This window comes from Cherax quadricarinatus, chromosome 44 (assembly GCF_038502225.1).
Source record: "Cherax quadricarinatus isolate ZL_2023a chromosome 44, ASM3850222v1, whole genome shotgun sequence".
Taxonomy (NCBI): domain Eukaryota; kingdom Metazoa; phylum Arthropoda; class Malacostraca; order Decapoda; family Parastacidae; genus Cherax; species Cherax quadricarinatus.
Window position 1 is genome coordinate 3,959,986 of NC_091335.1, and position 20,559 is coordinate 3,980,544.

At 39.5% G+C, this 20,559-nt stretch overlaps 2 protein-coding genes across 13 annotated transcripts in view; one reads left to right on the top strand and one right to left on the bottom strand.

Moving 5' to 3' along the window:
• Positions 1 to 1,347: 1,347 nt before the first annotated feature.
• Blos2 (biogenesis of lysosome-related organelles complex 1 subunit 2) lies at positions 1,348 to 9,606 on the bottom strand. 11 transcript variants are annotated; one of them, XM_053789281.2, is made up of 4 exons: positions 7,070 to 7,187; positions 6,789 to 6,821; positions 2,393 to 2,652; positions 1,348 to 2,084 (listed from the first exon to the last, which is right to left on the bottom strand). In XM_053789281.2, exons 3-4 carry the CDS (start codon positions 2,627 to 2,629, stop codon positions 1,815 to 1,817), a joined length of 507 nt encoding a protein of 168 aa, XP_053645256.1. In that variant the 5' UTR covers positions 2,630 to 2,652; positions 6,789 to 6,821; positions 7,070 to 7,187; the 3' UTR covers positions 1,348 to 1,814. The 11 variants fall into 11 exon arrangements, with proteins under 11 accessions (XP_053645256.1, XP_053645253.1, XP_053645260.1 ...); XM_053789278.2 differs by having other exon boundaries at positions 6,703 to 6,821; XM_053789285.2 differs by lacking the exons at positions 6,789 to 6,821; positions 7,070 to 7,187 and adding an exon at positions 9,465 to 9,606.
• The window catches only part of LOC128697519 (kynurenine/alpha-aminoadipate aminotransferase, mitochondrial-like), a 43,045-nt gene continuing 32,079 nt past the window's right edge, over positions 9,594 to 20,559 (top strand). Inside the window, exons 1-5 of one of the 2 annotated variants that reach the window (XM_070093992.1) lie at positions 9,594 to 9,727; positions 10,129 to 10,196; positions 12,293 to 12,461; positions 13,163 to 13,352; positions 17,296 to 17,427. In XM_070093992.1, coding sequence (XP_069950093.1) covers positions 10,130 to 10,196; positions 12,293 to 12,461; positions 13,163 to 13,352; positions 17,296 to 17,427 — 558 coding nt within the window. In that variant the 5' untranslated portion in view covers positions 9,594 to 9,727; position 10,129. Of the gene's footprint in view, positions 9,728 to 9,904; positions 9,966 to 10,128; positions 10,197 to 12,292; positions 12,462 to 13,162; positions 13,353 to 17,295; positions 17,428 to 20,559 lie in introns of those variants that run through there. The other variant, XM_053789269.2, reaches the window with a different exon arrangement.

Sequence of the window (20,559 nt, forward strand, 5' to 3'; positions counted from 1 at the left end):
ATTGCACAGCAAAGTTAATTTCAAATCAGGATTGACATATGATGATCAAGTTAATAAATATGTTTCTTAAATTAAAACTTGTTTATTTACTAATTATATGATATTCATACTGAGATCAATTATCACTTCATGTTAAACTGAATGGTCAGGCATTAACCCTTTGAGGGTTTTGGCAGTACTAGTACGGCTTACGATCCAGGGTTTTTGATGTACTAGTACGCCTAAATTCTAGCGCCCTCAAATCTAGTGGGGGAAAGCTGGTAGGCATACATATGAAAGAATGGGTCTATGTGGTCAATGTGCACAGTATAAAAAAATTCCTGCAGCAAACAGTGCATAATGAGAAAAAAAAACTGACCGTGTTTTTGGAATAAAACAGCGACTTTGCACTGTATTTTCGTATGGTATTTATTGTTGTATTCTAGTTTTCTTGGTCTCACTTTATAGAATGGAAGACATATTACAGAAATTGAGATGATTCTGACTGGTTTTACAAGGAAAAGTACCTTGAAATTGAGCTCAAAGTAGCAGAAATGTTTGATTTTTACCAAAGTTCAAAAGTAAACAAATCGTGCCAAGCGTCCAATACACGTCAACTGGTGAGTCTAATATTCTTTCACAAGTGCGCTGATATTATTTATACCATTTCTACACTAATGCAGCAGTCTGCATAACAGTAAATCTTCTATTTTTTGTAAGAATAAAAACAAAGTGGAAAGCCAAAGAAATACAAGAGGGGCCTGGGGATGTGACTAACGAACAGAAGAAATGTTATTTTAGTGTCAGGAATGTCTTTCTTGTTTATTCTGGACCCTATTTGGAAATTGGCATCTTTTGAAATTTGTGTGAAATTGGAAAAATTGCTAAATTCTGACCACTGTATTGGATAGTTGAAATCAGTAAATGGGTGATTTCTTGTACTCATTCAATAGAAAAAATGGAGTTCTAGAGAAATAGTTATGATTTTTGTCGACTAGTACACTGGAATTGGCCGAAAATAGGGCTCAAAGTGGGCAAAATCGCCGATGCGTAAACATAATCGAGATCGCTAACTTCGCGAGAGCATAATTCTGTAAGTTTTCCATCAAATTTCATACTTTTGGTGTCATTATGATCGGGAAAAGATTCTCTATCTTTTCATAAGAAAAAATAATTTTTTTTTTTAAATTTGGCCGACCCTGAGAACAAGTCTCGGAGAGGGCCTGTCGACCCTCAAAGGGTTAAATATCTACACTTTCACTTGGTTCTGTTTTTATAGTGTTGTGCCCATTAAATTTTAAACTTTAATATGGCCCACTATCAAAAATGTGGGTAATCCCTGCTTTAGACAATAAGTTATAGAAGGACTTTTGTTGGTTTGGTTTTTATTCCAAGCTTTACTATAAAGGATACATTACTTTAATACCACAGTGAGACAGCAGGTCTTTTACAACAACTTAGTTATCTCTAAACACCAAAAAACACATATTGCAGCATTTTTCACTCCTAAGGAAAGGTAACCTCTTCATTAATTCCTCTAATCCAAGTTTTTTTTTTTTTTTTTTTTTGAGACCACTTTTGTGCATATCACAGTGAATATTCTATTATCAAATCTGTTTAGCTCTATCTGAATTCAGACCAAGACACTATGTATGTGTCATTGTTCTGTTCAAATAGAAAAAGAGAGGTATACTTCACAAGCCAGAAGCTTCATTCCTCCAGCAAGGCCTCTAAGATATAGTAACCATCAGGAGAATCCATACTGTACCTGTACTGTACCTCAAATTTCAGTAAATAAAAACTTGTATATTTCTATAAAATAGATTTCATTTTCCTTATTTCTTCTCCAAACTTTTGAATTTTGCTTCTAATCTCTTAGAATAAGCATCTAGTTTATATGCAGCAGCTTCTAGTTTTGTAACACTATCTTCAATCTGGTCAATCTGCTCAAGGTAGGGTTGTAAAGCTAAATATTTTTCATTCAGATCCTTAAGAGCCCTGCTTACACTTCCACCAATTTGACGCATATCTGCATATTTGGTGATAGTTGCTTTGTTCATTTGTTCTAGAAGAGTATAATCTTCCAAGACTGCTGACAACTCGCCCTTAGGAGAAAAGAAGATATTCTTAACTTAAGATTCCATAAAGTCATCATATGTATAAAATTTAGTGAGAGATTTTAGATACATACAGTAATAAATATACAGTATTATATATTAAAAAGTAAGAAACAAACTGAAACATGTTTTAGAACTAATCCATAAATTAGAAATGGAATTTTGAAGAAGTTTTAGTCTGTCCTGGACTATTATCAAGACAAAGATGTCTACTGTACTTTATCTCCATTTTGTTGGGTTAGTTGCGAATTCTGCTTGCTACAGTACTTTATTGTTCCTTTTATTCTTTAACAAACCTGCAGATAATTAGAAGTATGTGAAAACATTAAAGATGCCAAATGACTAAGGTTTGGGTCATGAGGGTCAAGAGCTTCGAAACTGCTGGTGCTGGTTGAGAGTGTGGGCCCATGTTTGGGTGACCCGAAGTCACTCAGTCTGTCTTCATCATCCAGAAGTCCTCGTGACAATGTCTCCTGCTGTGTCCTGTTGTTTGCAGGGGGCTGACTCATATCTCCTTTATTATTAGCATCCATTTTACTACACAATGTTTTATACCCTGAAAGAAATTGGGTATAATTATTAAGACTAAAAAACTTTTTCTCAGAAGATGGTTATACAGGACTGCAGAGGACAAGACAGATGATGGAAAGAGGCAGAGGTGTTGAAGCAAACCAAGACATTTTAAGTAGTAACCCCTGTATGTTGATAGTCCAGAATAACTTCAGAAAGCCAAGCATTGTGGCTTATATTCATTGGGGTACTTTTTTTAGGTTCTTTAATGGGATGCAACCTACAACATTTGACTAATTCCCAGGTATCTATTTACTGCTAAGTACCATGGACAGGTGTTAGAAGACTTGCCCAAATGTCTCTCCTTATTCACTGTTTGACCTAGGGCCCTTTCAGATGTAAGCTAAGAATGCTATCACGGCACAACAAGGCTGAAAGTTCAAAGTTGAAAAATATGAATTAAATAAGAGATGGCATATATATTTGCCTAACATAAGAAATAATAAGGATTCCAACAGAAATGATTCACACACTTTTTGGGTTATCCTAGGTTATATGTATGCCCACATGCATGTATCCTCAAAACTAGTATATAAACTCATTACTGATTGTAAAATTTTGTCAAATTTTCTAAATAAATCTTATATTAACCCAAGAAAAACAAGTAATGCAACGTACTTCCACTGGGGATATTTAGTCTTCTAATCTAGGATGCAACCCACAAGAGTCTACTAAAACAATGACAAGAGATAAATTGTATAAAATGCCAGTACAATGAAAAAAAGAAAAAGACACATAGATGCAAGACACTGCAATCCTTTATTGACAATGTTTTGCCCACATGGTGCTTAGCACTTCTTTTTGATTATAATAATAATAATAATTGCCCACATGGTGGGCTTTATCATCACACAAACTAGAGAGGAAGGTTGAGCCTATTTATATAAAGGGAGCATACTAAGGTGAAGCATCAGGTTACATGTGTTAAATAACTGGTTGCACAAATACATGACTGGAGTTTACCTGGAGAGTTCCAGGGGTCAACGCCCCCACGGCCCGGTCTGTGACCAGGCCTCCTGGTGGATCAGAGCCTGATCAACCAGGCTGTTACTGCTGGCTGCACACAAACCAACGTACGAGCCACAGCCCGGCTCGTCAGGTACCGACTTTAGGTGCTTGTCCAGTGCCAGCTTGAAGACTGCCAGGGGTCTGTTGGTAATCCCCCTTATGTATGCTGGGAGGCAGTTGAAAAGTCTCAGGCCCCTGACACTTATTGTATGGTCTCTTAACGTGCTAGTGACACCCCTGCTTTTCATTGGGGGGATGTTGCATCATCTGCCAAGTCTTTTGCTTTCGTAGCGAGTGATTTTCGTGTGCAAGTTCGGTACTAGTCCCTCTAGGATTTTCCAGGTGTATATAATCATGTATCTCTCCCGCCTGCGTTCCAGGGAATACAGGTTCGGGAACCTCAAGCGCTCCCAGTAATTGAGGTGTTTTATCTCCGTTATGTGCGCAGTGAAGGTTCTCTGTACATTTTCTAGGTCAGCAATTTCACCTGCCTTGAAAGGTGCTGTTAGTGTGCAGCAATATTCCAGCCTAGATAGAACAAGTGACCTGAAGAGTGTCATCATGGGCTTGTCATCCCTAGTTTTGAAGGTTCTCATTATCCATCCTGTCATTTTTCTAGCAGATGCGATTGATACAATGTTATGGTCCTTGAAGGTGAGATCTTCCGACATGATCACTCCCAGGTCTTTGACGTTGGTGTTTTGCTCTATTTTGTGGCCGGAATTTGTTTTGTACTCTGATGAAGATTTAATTTCCTCGTGTTTACCACATCTGAGTAATTGAAATTTCTCATCGTTGAACTTCATATTGTTTTCTGCAGCCCACTGAAAGATTTGGTTGATGCCCGTCTGGAGCCTTGCAGTGTCTGCAATGGAAGACACTGTCATGCAGATTCGGGTGTCATCTGCAAAGGAAGACACTGTGCTGTGGCTGACATCCTTGTCTATGCCAGATATGAGGATGAGGAACAAGATGGGAGCGAGTACTGTGCCTTGTGGAACAGAGCTTTTCACCGTAGCTGCCTCGGACTTTACTCTGTTGACTACTACTCTCTGTGTTCTGTTAGTGAGGGAATTATAGATCCATCGACCGACTTTTCCTGTTATTCCTTTAGCACGCATTTTGTGCACTATTACGCCATGGTCACACTTGTCGAAGGCTTTTGCAAAGTCTGTATATATTACATCTGCATTCTTTTTGTCTTCTAGTGCATCTAGGATCTTGTCGTAGTGATCCAATAGTTGAGACAGACAGGAGCGACCTGTTCTAAACCCATGTTGCTCTGGGTTGTGTAACTGATGGGTTTCTAGATGGGTGGTGATCTTGCTTCTTAGGACCCTTTCAAAGATTTTTATATGGGATGTTAGTGCTATCGGTCTGTAGTTCTTTGCTATTGCTTTACTGCCCCCTTTGTGGAGTGGGGCTATGTCTGTTGTTTTTAGTAACTGTGGGACGACTTCCATGTCCATGCTCCCTCTCCATAGGATGGTAAAAGCTCGTGATAGGGGCTTCTTGCAGTTCTTGATGAACACGGAGTTCCACGAGTCTGGCCCTGGGGCAGAGTGCATGGGCATGTCATTTATCGCCTGTTCGAAGTCATTTGGCATCAGGATAACATCAGATAGGCTTGTGTTAACGAAATTCTGTGGCTCTCTCATAAAAAATTAATTTTGATCTTCGACTCTCAGACTGGTTAGTAACTTGCTAAAAACTGAGTCATATTGGGACTTGAGTAGCTCACTCATTTCCTTGCTGTCATCTGTGTAGGACTCATCTTGTTTAAGTAGGGGCCCAATACTGGACGTTGTTCTCGACTTTGATTTGGCATAGGAGAAGAAATACTTTGGGTTTCTTTCGATTTCATTTATGGCTTTTAGTTCTTCCCGCGATTCCTGACTCCTATAAGATTCCTTTAGCTTAAGTTCGATGCTTGCTATTTCTCTGACCAGTGTCTCCCTACGCATTTCAGATATATTGACCTCTTTTAGCCGCTCTTATTCTTTTCCGTCGCCTGTAAAGGGAGCGCCTGTCTTTTTCTATTTTACATCTACTCCTTTTTCTTAGAGGAGTAAGTCTTGTGCATACATCGAGTGCCACCGAGTTAATCTGTTCTAGGCATAAGTTGGGGTCTGTGTTGCTTAGTATATCTTCCCAGCTTATATCGGTTAGGACTTGGTTTACTTGGTCCCACTTTATGTTTTTGTTATTGAAGTTGAATTTGGTGAATGCTCCTTCATGACTAATCTCATTATGTCAGTCTGGGGCTCCGCGCATACATGTCTGAACCTCAATTATGTTGTGATCTGAGTATATTGTTTTTGATATGGTGACATTTCGTATCAGATCATCATTGTTAGTGAAGATGAGGTCTAGTGTATTCTCCAGTCTAGTACGCTCTATTATTTCCTGGTTTAAATTGAGTTTTGTGCAGAGATTTAAAAGCTCGTGTGAGTGTGAGTTTTCATCAGAGCTGCCTCCTGGTGTTATTACTGCAACAATATTATTTGCTATATTCCTCCATTTTAGGTGCCTTAAGTTGAAATCCCCCAGGAGCAAGATGTGGGCTTACTGCAGTGCCCCTTCATACTTGTGTATTTATGAAATGTTATGCAGGAACCCAATCTAGAAGCTTCCTGGCAAGAGGTTCAGCTATGTTGTAGAAGCTGTTATTTGGGTTGATATCACTGGATGGACCGATGAGTGCTGGTTCTATGATCCTACACCTTCAGGTGTCTTCCTCTTTAGCAACAAGTTGTGCACCCTTGTAAATAATCAAATGACTGTTGGAGTCACAGTGTTAGGCACAGGTGTTTCACAAGCGGTCGATTCTGATTGTACAGTAATGTTCAGAAATGTTACCACATTAGTCTCTGGATGTTTTGCCTTGCCCACATATATTTTGTTAGTTATTGCAAGAGATTGTATGAATGCATGCATCATATATACACATACATACATTTATTAATTTTATAATGGTCTTGAGGGCATATAAAAAAAGTACATAAAAAAACCTCATTTGGTAGCTCACTCAGCTCACACATCAGGGTCTGAGGTTCAATCTCCGGCACACCAGGGACACCTGCTTTCTCTGTTCACCTAGCAGTAATTAGATACCTGGATGTTAGTCGATTGGTATGGGGTCGCATCCTGGGGACAAAATTAACTAAAGTTGCCTGAAATGCTCTGCATAACAAGGGTCTTTCTGTATAGTATATCACTGAAGTTAGCTATGGTCTTTATTAAGTTGAATTAAGTATTTGTAGAAATAAAGATTATTATTATTATTATTATAATCATTATTATTATTATTATAACTCAGCAAGTCCAACAATTTATTCCCTTTACCGATTTAATTATCACATGAAGGGGGAATAATATACTGTCTCAAGCTCTACCTTCTTGTCTCGGGAGGAAATATTGATCAAATATGAGGTATAACAGGCAAAGTAACAAAAGTTTCCTTCAGGAACTGACAAATAAAGACCAGACTGCCAGAGAGACACAGACACTCACAATGTTGGTAAACAATCAATGTTCAGCAGCATCTGCTATATATTAAGGTTGGTCAGTGAGTTTATTTAGGTACAGGTACACACATGCTATTAGATATAATTCTGTTATGTGAAAATTACCTAGGATAACCCCAAAAAAGCCAAAGTGACTTGTATTCATTGGGGTTCTTTTAACTGGGTTTAAGGACCACAATGGAAATAAGTCACTTTGACATTTTTGGGGGGTTATCCTAAGTAATTTATACTATGCATGATAATTGTACCTATGTGTACCTGTGCCTAAATAAGCGTACTTAAAGCTTAACATAATAATAAATGGATCACCCATTTCTAGACTCACGGAGGGTAAATTTTTAGGACTCCACCCGGTGACCTGGTGGCTAAAGCTCCCGCTTCACACACGGAGGGCCCGGGTTCGATTCCCGGCGGGTGGAAACATTTCGACACGTTTCCTTACACCTGTTGTCCTGTTCACCTAGCAGCAAATAGGTACCTGGGTGTCAGTCGACTGGTGTGGGTCGCATCCTGGGGGACAAGATTAAGGACCCCAATGGAAATAAGTTAGACAGTCCTCGATGACGCACTGACTTTCTTGGGTTATCCTGGGTGGCTAACCCTCAGGGTTAAAAATCCGAACGAAATCTTATCTTATCTTGAGAGCAGTCTCAAATTCCACACACATACAGCTAATTTCTAAGAAAGTCTCTAAGACAATAGGCATTCTATCAAAGATACGGTACTATGTACCGCAATCAGCTCTCCTTGCTTTGTACCACTGACTCATTTACCCCTATCTCACCTATGGAGTCTAATAACCTAACAAAAAACTGTAGTCCGATTGAAAAATTCCCACTTGAGACAGCATACACCATCAACCACATTGTAAACTTGCAAGGAAATAAAATATAAAAAAAAATCTAATCTAAGTCTCAACTTACTCAATATACAAAATACCGACACTTTTTATTGTGCCTACCACATATATAGGACACTAGACTCTAATTATTATTATTATTATTATTATTATTATTATTATTATTATTATTATAATCAAGGGGGAAGCGCTAAGTTTAGTTAGTTTAATATGTTTATTATGCACCACATACCCATCCTGTGGGCGGTAGTCAAAAGATTACAGAGGTACATAATTGGTCCAGGGACTGGACTCCAAAGTTTTGACAGCTGAGCAAGTTACAGAGGTAATGAACTCACAATTTACAAAGGTAACGCCCGGAGGATTATACAGCGCCTGGGGGGGGGGGGGGGCAATTCACACTTCCACACCCGTTCACAACTGTAATGAGTTATTGGTGCTAAGCCCGGAAGGTATTCAGGCTTAATTCGGGGAACTGGAGCACAGATCCAATTCCCTATATCAAGAGCCCCTCACCAACATCAAGGAACCTTCCTTGAGGGGACTGCACTCTAATACAAACCCTCCTCTTAAGCTCCTCCTTGACAGCTTCAACAGAACACACAGCCATAATACAAGACACAGATCACTCTTCCGTATCCCTCGTGTCCATCTCTCCATATGCAAAAATGCTATGCACGTCAAGGGGCCTAAGATTTAGAATTCACTGCCAGATAACACTAAAGGACCCCTGTTTGCAAATCAGTTCAAGACTCTTCTTAGAAATCACCTACTCATCTAAAACTAAATAGCTTTAAAGCTGCTTTCAAATTCACCTCCATTACCACATACTGTGCTAAGGATTAGTTCACTCACCTAAATCTCAAAACTTCAAAAACAGATGTTCAAAATTCAATATATTACTCAATACTACATTGTAAAAAATCAATACCTGCACAAATTTGTTCTGAGTTATACTCAATTGTAACAAGCTTATATTGTAAACTACTTTCAAGTTGTCCCATTGTAATTTTCACATATTGTAACTTGAGTCAATTTGCTGTTTGCTACATATAAAAGAGATGTACAACTTTAACAAATAATAATCTGTCTAGTATTAAGTAATTCTGTAACTCATTAAATCTAGTCTGCCCATAATGCCTAGGCATGATAATGGCTCTCTTTGCACTCCAAATTATTATTGCAATTACACACTGTAAACTACCTATGTAAATTGGACTCCCTACAACATGTCAATCACATTGTAAACTTGCAAAGAATTAAGAAATGAAGTTGGTATAGTGGTATAGTTGGTATAGTTGGTATAGTGTAGTGGTGCTCACTGAGGGAGCAGCTGCCTGACACTGCTGGTGTCCAGGTCTGGGCTTCACTTGATCGCACTTGGGAATGTCATGTCATTTTTACCTTTCCGGAGGAAACTTCCCTTTCTAATTTATTTCCATGTTTGTATAGTATATTTCTCCCTGACTCCAGAGGAGGGTCCATAATGGCGTACGCTTTGATGGCTCTTAACATCCCCCAACAACAAAATAAGAGCCTGTGGCCGGTGACCTGGTGGCTGAAGTTCTCGCTTCATACACGGAGGACCCGGGTTCGATTCCTGGCGGGTGGAAACATTTCGGCACGTTTCCTTACACCTGTTGTTCTGTTCACCTAGCAGCAAATAGGTATGTGCCTGGGTGTTAGTCGACTGGTGTGGGTCGCATCCTGGGGGACAAAATTGAGGACCACAATGGAAATAAGACAGTCCTCGATGACACACTGACTTTCTCGGGTTATTTTGGGTGGCTAAGCATCCAGGGTTAAAAATCCGAAGAAAATCATATCTTATCTCTTATCTTGGGTACCTTGGTGAGCTAGAAGTGCCTCAGTTACTCTTACTGTCTTTGGACATCACTATCTCAGGTATCATCATATTATTCAGCCATCACTGGTTATTATTATATTATCCAGCCATCACTGGTTATCATATTATTCAGCCATCACTGGTTATCATCATATTATTCAACCATCACCTACCATCACAATCAATTTATCCTAATAATGGTAATTTTTTTTTTATTTTTAGGATGAATTACTCGAGGTTTTTAACAAGAGTATCTCAAAATCGTCAACCTTCTTTGATTCGTGAATTAAGTAAGTCATGTTCACATTCATTTTCCTGTACGACTTTTCATTTTCATAAAGGTTATTGTTTTAGTACCATGTGACCCTTGTGGGTTTAGTGCTTAGTTTTGATTATAATAATAATGTTATTGTTCCAGTTTTATTAATAATTGCTAATTGAAGAGAATTTAATTTTGTTTTTCAACAAGCCTTATTAAAAATCCCCATAAGAGTATTACGAGTTCACAGGATGGATAATGAGAACCTTCAAAACTAGGGAGGCCAAGCCCATGATGACACTCTTCAGGTTACTTGTTCTATCTAGGCTGGAATATTGCTGCACACTAACAGCACCTTTCAAGGCAGGTGAAATTGCCGACCTAGAAAATGTACAGAGAACTTTCACGGCGCGCATAACGGAGATAAAACACCTCAATTATTGGGAGCGCTTGAGGTTCCTAAACCTGTATTCCCTGGAACGCAGGAGGGAGAGATACATGATTATATACACCTGGAAAATCCTAGAGGGACTAGTACCGAACTTGCACACGAAAATCACCCACTACGAAAGCAAAAGACTTGGCAGACGATGCACCATCCCCCCAATGAAAAGCAGGGGTGTCACTAGCACGTTAAGAGACCATACAATAAGTGTCAGGGGCCCGAGACTGTTCAACTGCCTCCCAGCACACATAAGGGGGATTACCAACAGACCCCTGGCAGTCTTCAAGCTGGCACTGGACAAGCACCTAAAGTCAGTTCCGGATCAGCCGGGCTGTGGCTCGTATGTTGGTTTGCGTGCAGCCAGCAGCAACAGCCTGGTTGATCAGGCTCTGATCCACCAGGAGGCCTGGTCTCAGACCGGGCCGCGGGGGCGTTGACCCCCGGAACTCTCTCCAGGTAAACTCCAGGTAAACATGTTTAATCATCTTTTTTTAATCTTGTGTGTTCCCATGTGATAACAAGAGAATGCCTGTATTGTAGTAAAGAAAAGGATTGAATTTTTATTTAGCAGTTCTGTAACCCCCGCCCCCTTATTTACCGGTTTTATTACCAAATTTTTGATGGATAGTCTTCTCAGCTCTTAGTGCAAAAAATTAGGCAGGGCTGCAGAAAGCTAACTACACACACATATGAACGAATTGGAAAATACAGGACTGACAAAAACAGGCTGCTGTGATTAACACTTACTTGGGGTGAAACTTATGGAAGAAGTACGTACTAAATAAGCAAATCAGAGACAAAAATAAAGCAAGGCTTAAAGGATATATAGAGGGTATTTTGATCCTTGTGCAACTGAGACCCTTCTAAGGTTAGAAGGGTACTTTTATTCTGGTGAAGGACTCTTAATTCAAGGAATTGGAGCTACCTTTCCCTTCCTTGAATCAAGCCTGATTACCTCCCATTCAGCAAGTGCTGTATGGGTTCATGGCTTCTTGGTGAATATATATACAATAATGTGCAAGATGTTAAAAGGATGTTCCTGATCACTTAACCTTCTGCCTCAGTCCAGCATATCTCTTGAGAGAAACAAGAGTAGGAATCTGTCATAGAAGGGGTAGTTTCCCTGCTTTCAGCTAGCTGTCTGTAGTGGGAAAAAAGTCCTTTGACAAGATTAGTTTATTGTGTAAACCTCATTATAGTAGTGAGAAGCTAAATAGTCTGCTTTCAAATAATAATAATAATGATAATCAGCAAGAGCAATACAGTGTAATCTTAGTACTCGAACTTAATTTATTCCGGAAGGCCCCATGGTGACTTATTTATACAAATACTAATATAAAAAACACCAAAAAATGTGAAGAAACATGAAATAGTTTACAGCGAAGTTCTGGCAGGTCATGTTTGTTTGGTCGAGTGCTGAGCAAACGGTCGACTACTGAGCAGTTTTTACCAAACAAAGTGTTTGAATACTAAATTGTTTGAGTAGGGAGCTGTTCGAGTACCGAGGTTCCACTGTACTTGGAAACGAAAGGTTGAGTAACTGTATTCAGTATTTAGAAGTTCAGTAGCTATGTTGAGAGTATTTCTTAAATGTGTGTGAGAAATAGCTGAAGTTTCTCCCCCCTTTTTTACATGTATTTACAAATTTATTTTATATGCAAAAATTCTCTGTGTTATTTCAGCTAGCCTGCTGTCAAATGCCTCTCCACAACTGGTCTTCATGGCTGGAGGGTTACCAAATGTTCAGATGTTTCCTTTCCAAGCTGCATCAATTACTATGAGAGATAATCAGACCATCACAATTAACCCAAAACTTATGAATGATTGTCTACAGTATGGACCAACTCCTGGGTATGGTTTTATTTTGTTTCTCTCTGTTTCAGAGTTACAAGTAACTGGGCCATCCTAAGAAAAGTTAAAGGGCAGGGACAAAGGAAGTTTTGAATGCTAGGGGCTTGGCCATTCAACAGGTGTATGGGTGTGTTAGATATGAGCGAGAGGAGATCAGTGGTTTTTATGGTGATTTGCTGTTGGAATTAAGTCTTTAGAGGAGAACTTATATGCTCCCCTTTATCAAAGTCTTAATTTAATTGGTTTAATGTTTTGGGGAGGAAATTAGTTTTTCAGGAAACATGGTAATATAGTAAATACTCATTGGTGAGAGCAAGTCTTATTCAGTGGCATAAAAAAGCTAATTCTATAAAACAATTTATTGATTTAACTCATCAAATCAAACACTAAAGTCCTTGGACTAGAACTTATTCCCTTCCCTGTTGTTATAAGTGTTTTTTTGCACCAAAATCCATGAGTGTGTACTTTCAAGTGTCTGAAATCATTCTTTGAGTTTTGAAAACAATTGAAAGGGAAAAGGATTTCAATCAAAATAAATCACCTTGTAAATTATTATATTCATCATCCACCTCTGATGGTAATGATGACATTTTTCAAATATAATTAATAGCCAAATGCAGCACTTCTTTGAATGATCATCTCTTTACCAAGTTTTCTCTGCTAGACTGTTTGTCACACTTTTAAAAATTGTATTCCTGCAGATATCCTCCTTTAATTAAGCAGTTAAAGAAGCTTACTGAGAAGTTACATGCACCCCCTTGTTGGGCTGAGAGTGATCTGGTAGTGACCACTGGAAGCCAAGATGGTCTTTGTAAAGCATTAGAGATGATGCTCAACCCTGGGGACTACATAGTTACACAAGAGCCTTGTTACACTGGTACATTAGGTATAGTAAGTATAACTGTTCCCAAATCTTGCATTATCATAGAAAAGCTTTTTCTATAAGAAGTTATTGAGACAAAATTTCTTTTTCTTTTTAAAATAAAGCAAAAGCTAATATAAGAGCATAAAAATGGAGGAACACTGCAGCAGGTCTGGGTTATGCTAGGCAAGTCCTTCTCATGTCCAACTGCTCTCACTCATATATTTGCTCAACCTATTTTTAAAGTTACCCAATGTTTTAATTTCAATGGCCATACTAGGCAGATTGTTCCATTCATCGACAACTATATTTCCGAACTAGTACTGTACAGTGGACCCCCGCATAACGATTACCTCCGAATGCGACCAATTATGTAAGTGTATTTATGTAAGTGCGTTTGTACGTGTATGTTTGGGGGTCTGAAATGGACTAATCTACTTCACAATATTCCTTATGGGAATAAATTCGGTCAGTACTGGCACCTGAACATACTTATGGAGTGAAAAAATATCGTTAACCGGGGGTCCACTGTACTTTCCCATAGATTCTCCGAGCCTTTTCTTTTTTTGTTTGAATCCATTACTTCTTGGTTGGACTTCCTCAGTTCCCTATTTATATTGCCTTTATTTATGCCTATCTTCCACTTGTCTTTTCCTCCAAGTCTACATCTTTCAAGATGGAGTAGATTCAGAGCCCTCAGTCAGTTTTTATCTAGAAAATTTCTTATACAGTAGATTAAATTTTTTTATTTTTCCTCTAAACCTTCTCAAATACATTTATGTAATATCCTTTCTGTAGTATGGAGACCAGAACTGAGCCTCTTAGTCTGTGTGAGGCCTTACTAATAATCAATGTATCCTACAGTAAGACCAGCTCTGGCATAATATTTCAAGAAAATATGACATTAAAGGGTTCTACACTCGTTAAATTTAGAAAATGCCATAAAATGCACATTTTTCGATATTTCTCTGTTTTTTCTCATTAACTGGTATATGCTGTTTACAAATCTCTAAAACTGTACAAGAAAAAACATCATTTTGTTTAAGAAAGTTCAGTTTGATATACGTACTTTAATTCCTTCCTGGAGTTTACCTGGAGAGAGTTCCAGGGGTCAACGCCCCCGCAGCCCGGTCTGTGACCAGGCCTCCTGGTGGATCAGAGCCTGATCAACCAGGCTGTTACTGCTGGCTGCACGCAAACCAATGTACGCGCCACAGCCCGGCTGGTCAGGAACCGACTTTAGGTGCTTGTCCAGTGCCAGCTTGAAGACTGCCAGGGGTCTGTTGGTAATCCCCCTTATGTATGCTGGGAGGCAGTTGAAAAGTCTCAGGCCCCTGACACTTATTGTATGGTCTCTTAACGTGCTAGTGACACCCCTGCTTTTCATTGGGGGGATGTTGCATTGTCTGCCAAGTCTTTTGCTTTCGTAGTGAGTGATTTTCGTGTGCAAGTTCGGTACTAGTCCCTCTAGGATTTTCCAGGTGTATATAATCATGTATCTCTCCAGCCTGTGTTCCAGGGAATACAGGTTTAGGAACCTCAAGCGCTCCCAGTAATTGAGGTGTTTTATCTCCGTTATGCGTGCCGTGAAGGTTCTCTGTACATTTTCTAGGTCAGCAATTTCACCTGCCCTGAAAGGTGCTGTTAGTGTGCAGCAATATTCCAGCCTAGATAGAACAAGTGACCTGAAGAGTGTCATCATGGGCTTGGCCTCCCTAGTTTTGAAGGTTCTCATTATCTATCCTGTCATTTTTCTAGCAGATGCGATTGATACAATGTTATGGTCCTTGAAGGTGAGATCCTCCGACAAGATCACTCCCAGGTCTTTGACGTTGGTGTTTCGCTCTCTATCCTGTCACTTTTCTAGCAGATGCGACTGATACAATGTTATGGTCCTTGAAGGTGAGATCCTCCGACAAGATCACTCCCAGGTCTTTGACTTTGGTGTTTCACTCTATTTTGTGGCCAGAATTTGTTTTGTACTCTGATGAAGATTTAATTTCCTCGTGTTTACCATATCTGAGTAATTGAAATTTCTCATCGTTGAACTTCATATTGTTTTCTGCAGCCTACTGAAAGATTTGGTTGATGTCCGCCTGGAGCCTTGCAGTGTCTGCAATGGAAGACACTGTCATGCAGATTCGGGTGTCATCTGCAAAGGAAGACACGGTGCTGTGGCTGACATCCTTGTCTGTGTCAGATATGAGGATGAGGAACAAGATGGGAGCGAGTACTGTGCCTTGTGGAACAGAGCTTTTCACCGTAGCTGCCTCGGACTTTACTCTGTTGACTACTACTCTCTGTGTTCTGTTAGTGAGGAAATTATAGATCCATCGACCGACTTTTCCTGTTATTCCTTTAGCACGCATTTTGTGCGCTATTACGCCATGGTCACACTTGTCGAAGGCTTTTGCAAAGTCTGTATATATTATATCTGCATTCTTTTTGTCTTCTAGTGCATCTAGGACCTTGTCGTAGTGATCCAATAGTCGAGACAGACAGGAGCGACCTGTTCTAAACCCATGTTGCCCTGGGTTGTGTAACTGATGGGTTTCTAGATGGGTGGTGATCTTGCTTCTTAGGACCCTTTCAAAGATTTTTATGATATGGGATGTTAGTGCTATCGGTCTGTAGTTCTTTGCTGTTGCTTTACTGCCCCCTTTGTGGAGTGGGGCTATGTCTGTTGTTTTTAGTAACTGTGGGACGACCCCCGTGTCCATGCTCCCTCTCCATAGGAGGGTAAAGGCTCGTGATAGGGGCTTCTTGCAGTTCTTGATGAACACGGAGTTCCATGAGTCTGGCCCTGGGGCAGAGTGCATGGGCATGTCATTTATCGCCTGTTCGAAGTCATTTGGCATCAGGATAACATCGGATAGGCTTGTGTTAACCAAATTCTGTGGCTCTCCCATAAAAAATTCATTTTGATCTTCGACTCTCAGTCTTGTTAGCGGCTTGCTAAAAACCGAGTCATATTGGGACTTGAGTAGCTCACTCATTTCCTTGCTGTCATCTGTGTAGGACCCATCTTGTTTAAGTAGGGGCCCAATACTGGACATTGTTCTCGACTTTGATTTGGCATAGGAGAAGAAATACTTTGGGTTTCTTTCAAATACAAAAATACTTTTCATTAATATATACCTGCACTTAGTTTTTGAAGCTGATCAGAAGAGGTATTGGATAAGGACATAGATGCAGTACATACCAACTCTATTGATAGTGTTTGTGCCCACACACTGGGCACAAACATTGATGTGAAGTCAAGTGAGGTATGCTGAAGATGATTTCTTGGGTAGTCTAATAACAGGTTGGACAAATATATGGCTGAGAAAAGGTTGGATTCAAGATGGACTTGCATTTATCACATCTGTCAGACACTGCAGCATCATGGGATCTTGATACAAGGAATTCTTCAATACTCATCCAACCTATGGACAAAGACCTACTTACACTAGTGGATGATTCCACTGTGATCCCACCTTCTCCTGCTTTGACTAACCTGACTACAGTATATAAGCCACTTCTCCAGACATATACTGTACTCTCTACAAGAGTGATGGACTGAACACATCGATTCCAGGCTGAGGGAGTGATTAACTCAAATTCCTCCTCTCCGTACCCATTTCTACTTTGTACTGGACTGATGAAACCAGTGTGTGGCAAAACATTTCCTTAATAAAGATTCCCATATGTTGCATAAATGTCTCAATCTTCAACTTGTTGGTTTCAAAACCATTTATCACATCTGCTGCAATGTTCCTCCACGCTATGAGCTGTTGCTATGCGAGATAATGTTCTAGAAGTTTCCTGGAAAGAGGCTCAGCTATGTTGCAGAAGCTATTGTTCTGGTTGAAGTTGTTTGGTATAGTGATTAGTGATGATTCTGGATTTGCAGAGAAAAAAACTCAGGCAACCACTTACCATAGAGGTACCCATTCAAGGATACTTATTAATATTTTTTTCCCTGGTCAACAGATGAACCCATATAAGCCACATTACTTAGCAGTAAAAGGTGATGACGAAGGAATGAAACCTGAAGCTTTAAAGGCAGTGTTGTCAAAGTGGCAGCCAGGAGATGTTCGTGATGCACAAGAAGGTGTTCCAAAGGTGAGACTACCATGTAATCCTTTTTATTTATATGTATGCATACAGGCACAGGCAGGCAATCTTAACAGACCTTAAAACAAGCCACAGGGGATGGAATTCTTTAGCTCAAGATCTTTCACATATCTGTGCCTCATCAGGAGCTATGCAGTGTTGCAAGAGTAGCAGCAGGTGGTATGAGAGGAAGTTTTCACAGAGTAAGGTAGTGTGGTGATGCCAACCAGTTCCTCTCAGGCAGGTTTTCTCAACTTATAAATCTCTCTCCAAAACTGACTCTCATTCTCAAAATCTATTGATGAACTCTCATCCATTCTCTGACTGGTCTTTTGTATTTCCTTTTCATTTGCTTAACCTTACTTTTTATCTCCATATACTCTTCCTTCCTTGTATAATTTTTACAGTGTAAAAACCTTTCACATGCTAATTTTTTTTCTCCTTTGCCACTCACTTTACCACATCATACCACCAACAATTCTTCTCATCCACACTCACCCTCTTATAATCACAAACTATTACTCATTCTAACACTGCATTCCTTAATCTACTCCATACCGCTTTGATCTCACTACCTGTATGTACTCTCTTTAGCCCATCTTTCTTCCAATAGTTACTTTAATACCCCACTACCTCGTTCTTTAGTTCATTCACTTTCATTTATCTCGGACCCACTGATGTTATTCATCTTGTGTTCCACCTGTCTCTTACTCTTACTGTAGCTACTACTTAATTGATATGACATATCTGTCTCTCATCTAATAACATGCACATCCAGAAGTTTACCTATATTTATATATTAATAAATAGTCTAGCAAAATGCTGTCATTTCTCAGTTCATCATATTTCATATACTAATTTTTCGTCTTCTTGAAATAAATATTACCTATTACCAACCCTCTTTCTATATATTCATCATTTATACCAGGCCTCTTTGGGGACTAGTTTATACAAGCAACAAGGTAAGAGCCTGTTGCGGAGTACTGTAAAAAAATATTTATATAAAATAACGCTCCATATACATATAATGTCATTTTCCATGTAACAGTTCCGGGATGGAACTGAAAGCGAACATGTTTTATTCCTGTCAGTCAGGCAGTGGCCAGGACAGGAGCAGATGAGGTGTTTTTAGTTCGGTACCAGATGGGTGGTGACGGAGGTAAAGTCATCATGTTTGGGCGGTAGTTTGAGTAAGTAATTTTGGTAATTTTTTTTTTAGTGTATATGATAGGTGTTTGTGTTTAAGTGCTCTCATGTTTATTTGTAAGGCCCTAGTATGCAGAGGCTTGTTTATGCGAGAGTACTGTATGGTGTTTTGCCTGCTGGTAATTAGTCTACCGGGCAGAAGTGAAGAGGGAGTGTGTATGTCATGGAGCCTCCCTGAGCAGAGGTGCTCAGAATACAACAGTTTACAAGTTTTTTTTTTTTTTTTTTTTTTTTTTTTTTTTTTTTTTTTTTTTTTTTTTTTTTTTCTCCAACAAGTCGGCCGTCTCCCACCGTATAAAGATACACAACATATCCCTCCAAGCTGCCAATATCCTAAACCCCTCCTTTAAAGTCCAGGCATTGTACTTCCCATTTCCAGGACTCAAGTCTGGCTATGTAAAATAACCAGTTTCCCTGCATCCCTTCACTAAATACTACCCTGCTCACACTCCAACAGCTCGTCAGGTCCCAAATACCATTCGTCTCCATTCACTCCTATCTAACACGCTCATGCACACTTGCTAGAAGTCCAAGCTCCTCGCCCACAAAACCTCCTTTATCCCCTCCCTCCAACCTTTTCGAGGAAGACCCCTACCCCGCCTTCCTTCCCCTACAGATTTATATGCTCTCCATGTCATTCTACTTTGATCCATTCTCTCTAAATGACCAAACCACCTCAACAACCCCTCTTCAGCCCTCTGACTAATACTTTTATTAATTCCACACCTTCTCCTAATTTCCACACTCCGAGTTTTCTGCATAATATTTACACCACACATTGCCCTTAGACAGGACATCTCCATCTCCACTGCCTCCAACCGCCTCCTCGCTGCTGCATTTACAACCCAAGCTTCACACCCATACCTCGCTGCTGCATTTACAACCCAAGCTTCACACCCATATAAGAGTGTTGGTACTACAGTGGATCCCCGCATAACGATCACCTCCGAATGCGACCAATTATGTAAGTGTATTTATGTAAGTGCGTTTGTACATGTATGTTTGGGGGTCTGAAATGGACTAATCTACTTCACAATATTCCTTATGGGAACAAATTCGGTCAGTACTGGCACCTAAACATACTTCTGGAGTGAAAAAATATCGTTAACCGGGGGTCCACTGTACTATACTTTCATACATTCCGTTTTTTGTCTCCATAGATAACGTTTTTTGTCTCCACATATGCCTCAACGCATCACTTATCTTTTTTCCCTCATCAGTTCTATGATTAACTTCATCCTTCATAAATCCATCCACCGACACGTCAACTCCCAAATATCTGAAAACATTCACTTCTTCCATACTCCTCCTCCCCAATTTGATATCCAATTTTTCTTTATCTAAATTATTTGATACCCTCATCACCTTACTCTTTTCTATGTTCACTTTCAACTTTCTACCCTTACACACACTCCGAAACTCGTCCACTAACCTTTGCCATTTTACTTTAGAATCTCCTATAAGCACAGTATCATCAGCAAAAAGCAACTGTGTCAATTCCCATTTTGTATTTAATTCCCCATAATTTAATCCCACCCCTCTCCTGAACACCCTAGCATTTACTTCTTTTACAACCCCATCTATAAATATATTAAACAACCATGGTGACATTATACATCCCTGTCTAAGACCCACTTTTACCGGGAAGTAGTCTCCCTCTCTACTACACACCCTAACCTGAGCCTCACTATACTCATAAAAACTCTTTACAGCATTTAGTAACTTACCACCTATTCCATATACAGTGGACCCCCGAGTTTCGTGATTAATCCATTCCAGAGAGCCCGCCGAAGGTCGAAATTCACGAAACTCGAAACCATTTTTCCCATAAGAAATAATGGAAAAAAATTAATCCGTTCCAGACACCCAAAAATATTAAAATAAAGTATTTTTTTCAAATTAAATAAAGATTTACGTAATGAAAACAATCAGAAA

Excerpts from the sequence above, each read along its gene's own strand:
- Blos2 (XM_053789278.2), bottom strand. Across the intron at positions 2,085-2,392 it reads ATACTTCTAATTATCTGCAG|GGCGAGTTGTCAGCAGTCTT; the intron begins GTTTGTTAAAGA and ends TTTTCTCCTAAG.